At 37.8% G+C, this 14,922-nt stretch overlaps 1 protein-coding gene across 5 annotated transcripts in view; it reads left to right on the plus strand.

Moving 5' to 3' along the window:
* The window catches only part of MSRB3 (methionine sulfoxide reductase B3), a 169,744-nt gene that overhangs the window by 89,689 nt on the left and 65,133 nt on the right, over positions 1-14,922 (plus strand). For all 5 annotated transcript variants that reach the window (XM_043447417.1, XM_043447420.1, XM_043447418.1 and 2 more), the window contains one exon: positions 3,241-3,269. In XM_043447417.1, the coding sequence (XP_043303352.1) occupies positions 3,241-3,269 (29 nt within the window). The remainder of the gene's footprint in view (positions 1-3,240; positions 3,270-14,922) is intronic.

Consider the following 14,922-nt stretch of genomic DNA (forward strand, 5'->3'; position numbering starts at 1 on the left):
TGCCACAGGCTCTATACTCCTCTCCACTCCCCATTCCCTGTTCCCACCAGCCAGGCCCCCATTTCCAAGGCCATCAAGACTGTGACAGTCTGGCCTAAGGGGCAACCCTTGGCTTCTTGGTCCTCCCAGCTCCCCACTCTCACAGAAGGGTTTGAATGAAGGATTTTCTGAGCAGGAATGTGGAAGAATAGGAAAAGCATTTTGCCCTGCCCTCTTTGTTTCCCCTTCCTTCTACCCTCAGGTCCAAGCTCCTTCCTTCAAGGAACAGCCTTTGGCCACTGCTTGGGCTGGAGACACACACACTAGTAGCATAGGCTGACCTGTGAAAGGTCCACATAGGCTGAGGAAGTCAGCTCAGGGCCATTTGGGCCGAAAATGCTGAGGACTTTGGTACTTGGAGCTTCCAGGGGAATAAGAAGAGACTCTGCCTGGTGGAGAGGAGAGTGCAGCCAGAGGAAGGCCAGAGCAGATGTTCTTTGCTCATTTGTAAGGCTAGTAACTGGCCAGTATGCATATGCGTGAAAACACACACACACATACACACACACACACACAAATGCATGCACTTCTACCTAAAAGCTATACAAAACTGCACATGCTCTCAATATGGGATGCATCTGTCTTCTGTTCTACTTCATTAAAAAAAATACTAGTCCTAATCCACTAAATTAATTGTATAATCCACTCATGGGTCAACTTGTGATTGAAGTTTGGAAAAACTCTGCTCAGTTGTTGGGTGGTGGTGTTAATGTGATCAGATTAATGTTTGGAAACACCTGGCAGCTGATTAGATGATGGGTTGGAAGAGAGGTGGGGAGACAGGTTATGAGATGATTGAGCCAAAGTGTCAGTTGCTCAGTTGTGTCAGACTCTTTGCAGTCGCATGGACTGTAGCTGGCGAAACTCCTCTGTCCATGGAATTCTTCAGGCAAGAATACTGGAGTGGGTTGCTTTTCTCTTCTCCAGCGGATCTTCCCGACCCAGGGATCAAACTCTGGCCTCCTGCATGGCAGGTAGATTCTTTACCTTCCGGGCCACCAGGGGAGCCCAAGATAGGCCTAAAGGTGGTAAGAGTGAGGATAGAGAGGAGGGGGAAGGTGGTAGAATCAACAGGTTTGGGTGACTAATTAGATATTGGGGGTGCAGAAGAAAACCCCAGAACAGCATCATCATTTCTGACTCAAAAGGATAGGAAATATAGCAGGAGAATTATATTTGTGGGAAAAGAAAATGAATTCAGTTTAGTACATGTGGCATTAGAGGTCACAGCACAAGTTTCAGGCAGAATTTTAGTGGGAGAGAGGCTTAGTAAAGTGGGGACTGTAACAGGGCTGTTGGGTTTGGTATTAGGAAACCTTTGAGAAAACTTAGCAAGGACAGATCCTCGTGGTTTACAGAGTGACTATGTTGGGGGGAGGTCAGGAAAGGAAGGTGGGCAGTATAGGTTAGAGTCTATCCTCTCGGTATACTCGCTTGAAAAGCCAGGAAGAAGAAGGGATAACAAGAGTATCACACAGGTTTGAAGTAGGGTTTTAAGTTAATTCTGGAGCTCTTCTCTACGTAAGGGAGGAGGAACCCGGGGAGACTCAGATATTGAAGATTTAACAGGAAGCAGGAGCAATTGCTGTAGCCTGGTTTCAGGGGAGATGACAGAGCGCCCTTTCGGACATGAGTGTAGGGAATGTTAGACAGAAGGAAGGGATGCATGGGGAGGCAGGGATTTCCCTTTATAGATATTTGTTGAAATGTCTATAGCCATTTGTTGACATATAGACATTTCCCGATATAGGCGTAAGCACCGGGCACTAGGCCGACGCTGTGGCTGAGGACTCTAGTGAGGCATAGTTTAGTGGAGAAGACAGGCAAGGAGACCAGCAGGACAGTGTGTGGTGAGTGTTGCCGTTTAGAGCTATGCCCAGAGATGCGGGAAACAAAGAAGTGGGCATGATGCCAGGCTTTCCAGAAGAGGAGAGGACAAAAAGTGAAAGTAGGTTTGCACATGAAACAGGAATCAGGGGCACCTGAGAAAAGCATCGAGCTGAGGACTGTAGTGGGGCCAGGATTTGAGACAGATACGAGCCTGGATTACAGCGGTGGTTGTTGATAACCATGGTTGTAATAATCATTTTTTGTGTTTATGGTTATTGACTTTGTTGAAGCCTCAGCTGAAACTTTATTTGGGAATACTTGAGAAAACGAATTTTTATGTCAAAGGAACCTGTTTCTTGCTTATCGTTTCCCCCTTCCTCCTTTGATGACTTTTCTTGAAGCTAATTTAGGTAAAGAAAGCCACCGCTTCCAAAAGTGCTTTGGTACCCTGGCGTAATTTCAAAGAAATCTCCTTTCCCACTTAGTTAACTAAATTTCCCCAGGAAAAAAAAAAAAAGAAAAAATCTTCTCTGTCAATGTAACATCCTTTAACAGGACTCCTGCTGGCCGGTTCTTGTATCTTGCCATGGCAGCTGCGAACATATATACTATTGATTGTTAATGTGTGATATAAATCCAGCCGGAGCATGCCCACTAATTGGTTTGAGAGCTAGATAGAGACAATGCTGTCTTGTAGTGGCTTGTGTAGATAGGCCTAGTCAGAGGGTTAATTCTGCTTGACAGCACACCAGCAGCATCTTGAGAATAATTACCCAACAGAAGTTTTCCCACAGCCGGACTGAGAACTTCAAAGGCTTCTGAATTTACAACCAGTATTAACCTATATCTGAAACATCATGTTCCCACAAGGGCTCCGATTTTTTTTTTTCTCCTTCTTATTAAATGTATGGAGTTACTAGGTTCATTTACTCTGTGAAGAACTTAGTGAAAAATTACTTGATTTTGAATAATTGAAAGTCTTTCATAATAAGTAAAAAGGATAATTTAAAATTTGAGGGTTTTTAAAATTGCTTTATTGTATTACTGAAAAGTTAATCTATAAAGACTGGCTGCCTTTTTTTGTTTGTTTGTTTTACAAAATTTATTCTCTTTCTCTCTCAAAAAAATGCTGAGAAGTTAATATCTTTTCCATACTGTGCCATCTCTATGGATATGTACATGTTTAGAGGACCTAAGGTTATATACATGCACTTAAAATGGTTAAAATAAATATGTATTTACATTTTAAAAAGCTATCTTATTTGTTGACCAATGTACTGAAATCTGTAACTATATTACATCTTTCCCCCCTCTTAAGTTACTGTTTAATAAGCAATTTTTATATTGGAAAAAATTTCTTTCCCTTTGCAGGTCAGAAACCAAATTTGACTCCGGTTCAGGTATGTTTATATTAATAATGTTATTCTGAGTATATTTTATTTACATTATTCTCTAAGGAGTAATTCATCAGATCAAGAACCATTTTGATTTTAAACAGACTAGGCAGTCTCTTTTCAAAACATGAACCCCACGTCAGAGCAGGACTATTGACTGCTTGGAATTGTAAGTTATTAAGATGTTCACTTTAGGATTCTCGATGGTTCTGAAATAAGTACTAAAGGCTCTGTATCTGCCGAGTTTCATTTTAAAACCAAAGGTGAAAGTCATGGATACTCATTGCTAAAAACAGAATGTTATTCTCTCAGTGGACAAAAGTCCTGAATAATTTGAAGGTTCTCTGCAAGTGACTTGTCATCACATATGGGTAATAGATACATTTAATCCAGCAAACTGTAAAGGGTTTTAGCCAATAGAAATAGAAATTTGTCTGTGATTTATTCATTTTTTAAAATTTGTCTTGCCAAGGAGATGGGTGATGGAAAATGAAGGTCACCTTAAGCCACTGTTTTGTCTCTGTCAAGACAAAATTTACATTCTCACAAACAGTGGCATATCACCCTCATTGGATGTTTTCTTCTCATTAAGAATGAATATAGCTATATAATCCTTACGTTTGACTGTGTCCTTATCTCACTAGCTGAGATTTCCATGCTCCAGAGTTTCTGATGGTGTTTACAGTTAAAGGACAAAAATTACCTCATGTTCAGTACAAAGGAATTATACCTTTTGTCGAAGTATTATAGACAAATAAACATTAATTTTCAATTGCAGAAGAAAATAATTTGCAGAAAAACATATAACTCATTGAATTTAAAAGTAACATTCTTACTCTGGTTTGAGTTCCGCTATGTTTTAACTTAAAAAAAAAAGTTTTTGTTTATTATGTTCACAAAGGAACCAAGGACTATACTTTCTGATGGTGATGTTAAGGAGCCGACATGTTTTTCTTCCTAAAAACTGTATCTTTTATTGTATGGTTTAATGAATTTCTTCAACTTGGTGTGAGACCCTTTAAATATGACAGCTATTTCACCCAGTTTAAGAATTGTGATATCAGAAATCTTTCCATCCTGTGCGTTCTTGGGTTCTGAGTCACACGTGACAGTGATGATAGAAGGTAAACGTTTCTGGTTTACAGGGTCGATGATGTGGAGACCAAAGGCATGATGGCATTGTATCCATTCTTTTGACTTTTTCTCTTTAATTGACTCATAGGAGTAAAATAGGGTAAAATATTCAAAATAGGGTAAAAAGTCTTTGTCATTTTTAAATAGTTTAAATATTCAAATACAATAAAAGAGAAATGGAAAAAAGTGAGGATTCAGTTTTACATAAAACCGCCTGTCTTTTTTATCATGCCAATCAGCCATCAAGTATTTACTGAAAACCCCCTTTATCATGGTCAGATCCCTTAAAAATCAAGTCAAAAACTGGTTTTAGCCTACAGGATCTGGAATATAACTTTTAAAAATGAAAAAGTCCACTTGGTTCATTTTGAAGGCAAAACCTGGAAATAGTGTATAAAACTGAAATATTAGGCAGCTATTGTCAAAGTTAGAAAATTTATGTTAAATTTTCAAATCCAAATTGAAGTGTGCTGCTAAATTCCTGTAGTGAAGGTTAGTATTTATCATGAAAATAGTTATAACATCTGTACAGGCATACATCTTTCACTCTTGTGACCAAAGATTTTGTTCATGATTCTTATTTTTTCTAAGTCTTAATTTTTTTAAACATCTTTCATGGACAACATCTGCCTGTCTCTGAAAGCTCCCAAGTTTTGTGCTCTAAAAATCTTACAGGGAATATGATTAAATGTTTATTTTTTCTTTTAATTTTGAATCTAAATATGTTGTGGAAAGAATTCAGATGGTTTCAAGTTAAGAATCAGGTAATTCTTTTTTCTTATAAATTCTTTTAGCTTAATATCAAAAGAAGGAATCATGACTAAGAAAGCTAGAAATGTATTCTTTGGCATTCCATAGCATGCGAATCTTGGTTAGAATAAGGTAGCATATTGGAACAATTAAATATATGACTTTAATAGGTTCAGGTTCTCTATTGTTCATCAAATACAGAAAGTAAACCAGCTCTGTTTAATGTTGTATACAACTGTAACAGTGTTCCTGACAAAGTAAGATTTTTAAATGAAGGAAGATGCTGATCTTACTAAGAAAAAAAAAAAAACTCTTAAAAAAATAAATAGTGTGGTCAATGACTAGCCATAAAAGAAGGAATTTCAAAGTAAAAAAAACACATATATATGTGTGTGTGTGTGTGTGTGTGTGTGTGTATACACTTTATTTGGTTCCTTCAAGTAAAGGACCCAACTTATGCAGCTTACTGCATATTTGCAGTTTGTATAAATGAGTTTCAGGCTGTAGAGTGAGATTCAGAAGGAAGGAAGGAAGGAAAGTTTTCATTGTCAGCACATGGTGAAAAATGTCAGTTTTTAAGTATTTACCAAGATGACCAGCCTAGGAAGTGTTTTAATTTTTTCTTATCAAAGTTGTATAGATTTTTTTCTACAAAAGCAGATTCACAAACAACTTTGCACTTTTAAAGTTTAAAAAAAATTTTTTTAATGAAAAAATTTCAACTGTATATTAAATTAGAGGGTATAGTATAGTGAGCACATACTCATTCATCATCTAGCTTTTACTGTTATCAATACTTTGCCTTTTGTTTCAGTTTTCTTTTTTTGCTTGAGTTATCTTAAAGTGAAATACATTTCATGTGAATTTTAAAACCTGAAAGTTATAAATTGTGTTGACTTATTGAAAGAAGTCAGTCATTTTTCTGAGGTTTTCATTTATCTCAGAAATTTGAGTCACATACAAATTCTTATAGAAAGGATCTTGACATTACCGTGTCCACATTCATTTGGAGATGTTGCAAGTTCTATTCATGTAGTGAAGGTTAAGAAAAAATCAGAAGGTGCTGAATCAATTCTAATTTGAGAACCCCAGAATTGTTCTGTCCTCAAGATTAATTTGATGCAAACTTTAGCTGCCGTCTAGCTGTGTCCTCTATGTACCGAGTTGTATCCTGTTTAACCTCCATTTCTGTTTATAACCCAGTGACCTAAAGGTTAGCTTTGCCAATTGAGAACAATCAGCCTACCTTGTTTCTAAAGGAGTTTTAAGGGTTCCATTTTAATATTGTTTTCTAGTTAATGTACTAACGTTGCTTGTCTATGATCCTGAGTAGTTGGTGATTTTACTAATAGGGTAAAACAGACTTCCCTTTATGTTCAGAAGTAGCAAGAGGCAGTGCTCTTCTCCCCACCTCCCAAGAAGGGAAGTTAGTTGATGCTGGAGGAAGCAGAGCATTGAGTTTAGTGTAGTGATTAAACATGAAAGCCATATATCAAATCTCAGGAGAAACATGCTTTTGAAAGAGGCAGAGAACTGTGGAGCATATTGCATGATAGGCTATGTAAACAGAGCCCTGGAGGTCAGTGTGTGGATGCAAACCAATTAAATAAAGAACTTACTGGCTTTGCTTTCTATCATCTGGATGGGGAGAATCACAAGTTAACATGCACAGGGCCGAAGTGTAAACTTTGCTTGAATAAGCTAGGCACCTTTGGAAACTTCATTAACTCTTTCAATTCACTACCAAGTTTGGTTGGGTTTTGTTTTGTGTGCTATTGTCGGTTTTTAAAAATTTAACCAAAGTCCTTAGGAAGTGAAAACAAATCCCAGACTAAATGCTCTCTTGGCCTTTCTGTACATACCTAATCAGCAAAGGTGCCAGTGATGAGCAAAATGGAAGACAAAGCAAAGAATAAATTGCTGAAAAGATCAAAGTTGGCTGTGTAGTCAAATTTCAGTGATGGGAACATCTCTTTTAAAAAACAACCCATTTGGAAAAGCAGAGCTCTTGCAGAATAACTGGAAAAAGATGTTTTTTCTCGTCTCCTGAATTCTGGGTATGAGGAAAAGGTATAGTTAGAATTTACTAGCTACTACATAACATCAGGCTATTGTTATTTCTGCTCTATTAAAATAGAGTAGTTTTCTGACCAAGAAGAACATGAAACCTGTAAGTTAAAAACTGTATGGTAAGGACTGCCCAGAGTCTAATTTTGCGGTCCTCACCTTCTCAGGCAGTGTTTGGGTGAGAAAATGAAATACCAAGTTAAATGGTATAGTTTCATGGTCCATAAACATTCAAAACAAAGATTTTTTTTTTTTTTCCTGTAGAGTCATGTTGGCTGAGAAAGTGAATAAGCTTATGTTTAGTGGTTGTTGATTCTGGGCTGCTTGGAATAGCAGTACTAAGGAAATGGGCTCATAGAACACAGCAACTCAAAGGTATAAGATTTCATGGAAGCAAATTATGGAGGATTAAGAAGCCTAATGAGCATGGTTTAGTGTGGAGAGTGGAGGAGAAAGCTCACTATTAAATAAAGTCCAAGAGTGTACAAGGTTAGGAGATCCTAAAAGACACCATAATAAAAGGCACAACAGAATATAATTATCCTGAAAGAGAGAGAGAGAAAAAAAAAAAAAACCCTCAAAAGCTCCAAGGAACAAAAAGCAGCTAGTGTCGCTTTTAAGATCTGTAGTTGAAAAGGAGTCTACACCAGGGGAAGGAAATCAAAGAATATAATCAGTTAAAGCTTGAGGCAAAAACATATGGGTGGTGAAAAACAGTGGGCTGTTAATAGTGGTCACTAAATTGAAGGAAAATGGGGAATTTGAATGTAGAACTAGAATTTTGAAAGTTTGTTAGCAAATGAGACAATCTGCCTAACATAGTAAGCCTTTCTCAAGAAATATTAATAAGGAAAACATTTTCAGGTCTTATAAATGTGAGAATATGTTGACAGTATCATTTCACTCCTACAAATCAATTTGTTATTTTAGATTTCTTATGTTTCAGGTTCTCTTAACAGTGAAGAGCCAGGAAATAAAATATAGATCTCTGTAAGAATATTGAAGTCTGTCTTTGGGCATCATTCAACATATATTTATTAGGCATACTATATGCCAGATGCTGGTACTCTACCTCTGAGCAGAGGGGATACAATTCCTTCTCTCATAGACTCTTAGCTGCTTGGTCTGTTATACAAATTCACATGAATTTCTTTGCATGTTTACCTGAGAAGGGCTACTGAGGTTAAGTTTAGATCCAGATGGTGTGTTAAAGAACTCTTGATATTTAGAAATAAGCCAATATATTTTAAATTTTGACAAATTCACCTTTCTTACCTTTGTTCAAAGCATCTCACTGCTTTCTACCTTAAAGAGAACACGTTTAAGAGAACAACCTAATAATGCTAATGGCTAGTGTTTAGTTTTTCTATAGCTTTTAATAAGGAGTGACATTTCACATTTGATTATCATTAAGAGAGATTAACTTAGAAGAGAACAATGACAAATGTTTGTGAATACCATTCTCTTCACTTTTATTTATTTTTTAATTCATTCTTTTACTGGATCGTATTCAAGGTTGGCCTGGAAAGTCAGGCAGCCTCCTCTGTAACAATCTCATGGGATTGTGCGGAAGCACTTAGAGGGGACATAGCCCTTCATTTGCCTTTTACAGACTAAATACCAGGAAGCAGCGGGGCATGGTAGCAAAGTACTGAGGTGCTAGAGCAGATAAATCTGAGTGAAGTCTCTCTTTACTTCTAATCATTTTCAATTGGTTTTCTTGGATTTCATGTATAATCATTATGTCCTAGACTTAAATTTTGTGTTTTCATCCCTTCTGACTTGCAATTAAAGCGTTTAAACCCATAAATTTCCTTCATCAAAGCTTTAACTGAATCCGAGATTTTTTTTTTTAGATCATCTTTTAAGTAGCTGCTGTTTTGATTTTCTTTTGGACACGTTGATTATTTAGGGAAGTGTTTTTTGAACTTCCAAATTTTCTACTTGCTACTTTTGTTTAGTAATTTTCAGTTTCATTGATTTGGTGGTCAAAGAATGTGAGCTTATTGCTTTTTTACGAAGTTTATTGTTCAGGACTTATTAGATTTTTATCTTGGGGCCTAATTGGTGTTTAAGTTTTGTAACTCTTCTGTGGGTGATTTGAAAACTATATTCTCTGCAACATAAGGAGTGTGATACATAGTTATTAGATCAATCCAGTTCATCATTTTTACCATTATTTGTTTGTTTTATTCTACCTGACAAAGACTTTGAGAGGAGAGATAATTTGTCATTCAGTGTTTTTTCTCCTGAATTCTGCCTCCTTAAGTATCACCGCCTCTGTGTTGTCTGCCCTACGTACTCCATATATTCTGGCACTTGCCATCTTGCTCAGGTCATAGATTGCACTTGTCCTCCTGTAGAGAACATTATTCCAAAGCAGTGCTCCTTGAAATGAAAGCTGCTCTGATTAGTAAACTCCTTGTTGTTGTTCAGTTGCTAAGCCATGTCTGACTCTTTGCAACTCCATGGACCGTAGCCCGCTAGGCCCCTCTGTCAATGGGATTCTCCAGGCAAGAATACTGGAATGGGTTGCTATTTCTTTTTCCAGAGGATCTTCCCAACCCAGGGATTGAACCTGCGTCTCTTGTATCTCCTGCAAAGTCAGGCAGATTCTTTACTGCTGAGCCACCAGGGAAGCCCAGTTAAGAAACTTATGTTATTCCAAATTTATATGTGAAGCAAGAAGCTATTTTACCATTGTAAATACGAGTGTTTTCCTCTTCCCTCTTGCCCTTGATACCATAACTTTTTTATAAGGAGAAAGGCTCTGCACCGTTATATGATGCAAACCTTTGTTTTCTCCACTTAGCATCCTCCCCTACTTCTCCATCTGTCTGGCAAGATTCTATTTATCTTTTAAGGCTCGGCTCAGGCATCACCCCCTCAATTAAATATAGTCTTCCTTAACACCTCCCCAGAAATTCATCATCCCTTCCACTGTACAAACACTGGATCTTGTATTTACATTTACTGTAGCATTTATTATCTGCTGTAATTATTTGTGTGGATCCTTCTCTCTCTCCAAGTCTATGACTTTTTTTGAAGGCAAGAATCATGTCTTATTCACCGTTATAAATTTGGTATCTGGTGTGAGATAATTAGTCAATAAACAAAAATTCAATGAGATTGGGAGTCTTTGTTCTGTTCTCCAGCTGTGATTGAAATGCTTAACTAACGACCGAAGATCTGTCCTCCCCTTTCATGGTGTAGAGTTGTTGCTGGGAAGTGGCTCCTCAGCCAGAGATTACAGTTTCCAGCCCCTTTGCATCTGTGTGGGGACATATGACTAATTCTCCCAGTGGAGTATATGTCATTTCTGGGCTAAGTGGATTAAGTATCCAATAAGCTTTCCCACATCTCACTTCCCCTTCTGAGGTGACATCAGAGGTACATGTTGAACATGATGGCATCACGGTATGGAAAGTGTTCCTCAGTCACACTTGGAAGAGATCCACTCAGGAGAGCTCTTCGTCCAAGAACATCTTCATTGGCCTTTATGTAGAGGGAAATAAACTTTTACTGTAATAGGCCACAAAGATTTTGCCATTGTTTATTAGGAAAGCTAATGTTCCATACCCTGAATAGCCCAGTGCCTAGAATATTCCCTGGTAGATAGTAGTCACTGATTACTTCTGATTAAATGATAAACTTAATGGCTATGGATTACATTATCTGTTAATAACTTAAAGATGATCCTTTAAATTAATGATCATACAAATATAGTATACTATATTCTGTATAATCACTATAATCTGTGTAATCACTGGGCCTATCAGTTAGTGATTGTCACAGTAACGAAGTATGAAAGGATACCATAAAAAGCAGTGACTTAAAGCAACAGTGGTTTATTTGTGCTCACACATCTATGGCTTGGGCAGGAGTTGGTTGACATGAACTAGTCACGGGTTAAGTTTGGGTCTGCTTCACAAGTCTTATCATTAATGGTAAAAGAGAAGAAGGCAAGCCCCACTGTGCAAGCGCATTTCAAGTCTCTGCAGCAGATCTGGAGCATCCCATTGACCAAGCAAGTAGCATGTTCAAGCCAAAAGGAAATAAATGGAAAGAGCATGTCCTTCTTCTCACTTGTCATACAGGTGTTAAGTATTCTGTCTTCCCTCTAGTGGGCAGAACTGCCGAATCACATGGTGAAGGGTGTGGAGATAGGAAGGAAAGAGTAATAGAAGCCCCAAATTGAGTCTTTCACGGGAGAACTTTATGTCCTTAGATCAGTTATTTGGTAAAAATATTTTATAGAGTTAGCATGATTATATTTTTAAGTGGATCCAATTCCTTTTATGTAGTTGCATCATTTGGTAACCTAACTTCAGATGTGATATTAATGGATACATGATGATAGAAATATTTATATTATGTAACGCTTTACCATTTGAAAAGCATCTAATTAATCTTATTGTTTGAGATTCACAAAAATCTTTGTAAATACACAGGGGTATTTTTACCTTTCTGAGATACAGTAAGGTTTATTGAGTTGCTTAAGTCCACGTAAGTGGTAATTGGCTAATCTAAGACTGAACTTCAAGTCTTCAAGTTGCAAGGACCGTGCCCTTTTTATTAGATCATAAGATAGTTCTTTTAATGAGCAACTTTTGTTTTAAAGTTTTTTATAATTAGCTTTTTATTTTGTATAATTACTATGTGTACTATTATATATTATCAAATTTAATCTTTTTTCAAATTAAACATAATATGTTTGTAAACATACCTTAAAAATACCAAGTATAGTACAGATTTATAAATGATTACAATGTGGCCATTAGTAGGCCACTGAAAATGTTCCTGTCAGTTTCCCAAGAGGCCTGAAATATTAGTATCAATTGCCTTGGTGAATTCTCTGTTTTCCAGTATCTAGTCTTAAAATTTTAGACTCAGAAACATAGATATTTCAATAGCTCCCAGGAATGGACTCATGTGGACAAACCCCAAAGATGGATGAATGAAACTAAAATTGAGATATTATTTGTTTACAATGAGAAGTCTAATTTTCACATGACTCAGAATACTTATATCTGCATGATCATTGTCTTTTTTCTCTAGTCAAGCTCTATAACTCACAAAATTACCATATGAACTCTATCAATTTGTCAAAATAAATCATTCGTGTTGGGCCTGAAATTTCCTTGCTATTGTATATTATCACCCTTAAAGGCAGACCTACATAGGGAGTGAGATCATGTCCAGAAGGTTACCCTGTTGCACACAGAAGAATGTCAACTAAAAACAATGTTGTGAGTTAGGAGTGAGGTTTTATTTGGGGCAACAGAGAGCTGTGAGAGACTGTTCCCGAGACCTAGGGGGACGGGACGTGTATCTATGACTTTGGTAAAGGGGGAATACATGCAATCAAGCACTTTTTTTTTTTTTTTTAGAAAGTTTCTGCTGGTCCTGTGAAACTTTTGCTAGTCAAAAGAAATAGTCATCACCATGAAGGATTTTAGTGCTTTTCTAGATATGAAGAGATATAAGAATTGGGCTCATAAAATCAGCTCCTGAGAATATCTCACTTTCTGAAGACCTGTCCTGCCAGTTTTTGCCTGAGCACAGAGTGCCTCATTTCTGTGCTTACCCCGAGCTCCTTCAAAGGGTGTTGAACATCAGCAGCTGCAGCAGCACAGGATTTAATCCTTGTAGAGGGAGATGGCAAGCACTCATGGCAAGCGCCAATTTGTGGTTGAGAAGAACAAAGTTTGGAAACAGACCAATTGAATGTTTAGCTTTATGAGTTAAAGTTACCATGAATTATCTATCTCAAAGTAGAAATGGTCCTGGCCATTGAGACTTTATTTGACTTTCATTGGCTTCAACTTCATCTATCCATCTGGTCATCCATCCATACAAAAGATAGTTTTGCCATTAGACTTGGAAAACATACTACAAATCTGCTACTTAAGTCTTTGTTTCCAAGTTCTTGGAGCAGGAGATCATGGATAGTGACTTTAGAACTTAAAATTGACAATTTAAATGTTGTTTTAGCTATTGAAGCATATATTAAAATGTTAATAGTTTAACCCACCACTTCAGCATGCTAAAATTAAGATATAGACCAATGTCAATATATAGGCCAAGACAGAGGCCATTTCCTTTACCCTAGAATGTTCCCTCATATTTTCCTTCAGTCAATAACTACTCCCCAGAGGGAACCACTGTTCTGACTTCAGTCATCATTGATTAGATGTCTGTTCTTTAACTTCACATAAAATGGAATCATATAGTATGTAGTCTTGCATGTGATGCATGTGTGTGTGCTAAGTCGCTTCAGTCATGTCCGACTCTTTGCAACTGAACCCGCATCTCTATGTCTCCTGCCTTGGCAGGTGGGTTCTTTACCACTAGCACCACTTTGGAAGCCCATTGATATCTTTTCTCTATACTATGTTTTTGATATTTACCCATGTTATTTTTATGGGCTTCCCATGTGGCTCAGTGGTAAAGAATCCACCTGCTAATGCAGGAGACGCAGGAGACATGGGTTTGATCCCTGGGTTGGGAATATCCCCTGGAGAAGGAAATGGCAACCCACTCCAGCATTCTTGCTGGGAAAATCCCATGGACAGAGAAGCCTGTCTGGCTATAGTCTGTGGGGTTGCAAAGAGTCAGACTTGTCTAAGCCACTGAGCATGTATGCATGCATGTTATTTCTAAGTACCAGAAGCTATTACCAAGTAGTATAAGCTGGGATGCTTATTTTGGTCCAGTTCTGGCTACCATTCATGCAGTTGTGTTGGCTGTGTGTAGTCTCTTGTTTCTAAACATTCTCAGGTCCAGAATACTGTTGTTAATACGTTGAGCCAGTATGTAGACACTTTTGCATTGATTCTGCATGATCAGTCAAGTCACATGTGCATGTAGAGCATTTACTATCCCTAAGACATGGTGGAGGATATATGAGTATGACAATTCCTGCAGTCATGGAGCTTATAATCTAAGTGAGAGATGAGATACATATACACACACACTAAGGTATCTGTAGGTGTAGGACAATAGGAGTGGTTCCAGTAATAGAGTCCTAGTAGAATTTAGAAGAAAGGGGATTACTTTAGGCTATGGTGATTGATCAGGGAGGTTCCTTGTTGAAGGCAAGACTTGGGTCTTCAAGGGTAGAGTTTAGATAGAAATAAAGTCAGTCAGTCAGTTCAGTCACTCAGTCGTGTCCGATTCTTTGCGACCCCGTGAACTGCAGCACACCAGGCCTCCCTGTCCATCGCCGACTCCTGGAATTTACCCAAACCCATGTCCATTGAGTTGGTGATGTCATCCAACCATCTCATCCTCTGTCGTCCCCTTCTCCTCCTGCTCTCAATCTTTCCCAGCATCAGGGTCTCTTCTAATGAGTCAGCTCTTTGCATCAGGTGGCCAAAGTATTGGAGTTTCAGCTTCAACATCAGTCCTTCCAATGAACACCCAGGACTGATCTCCTTTAGGATGGACTGGTTGGATCTCCTTGCAGTCCAGGGGACTCTCAAGAGTCTTCTCCAACACCACGGTTCAAAAGCATCAATTCTTCGGTGCTCAGCTTTCTTTATAGTCCATCTCTCACATCCATACATGACTACTGGAAAAACCATACATAGCCTTGACTAGATGGACCTTTGTTGACAATGTCTCTTCTTTTTAATATGCTGTCTAGGTTGGTCATAACTTTCCTTCCAAGAAGTAAGTGTCTTTTAATTTCATGGCTGCAGTCACC

The sequence above is a fragment of the Cervus canadensis genome, chromosome 25, assembly GCF_019320065.1.
Source record: "Cervus canadensis isolate Bull #8, Minnesota chromosome 25, ASM1932006v1, whole genome shotgun sequence".
Lineage (NCBI taxonomy): Eukaryota > Metazoa > Chordata > Mammalia > Artiodactyla > Cervidae > Cervus > Cervus canadensis.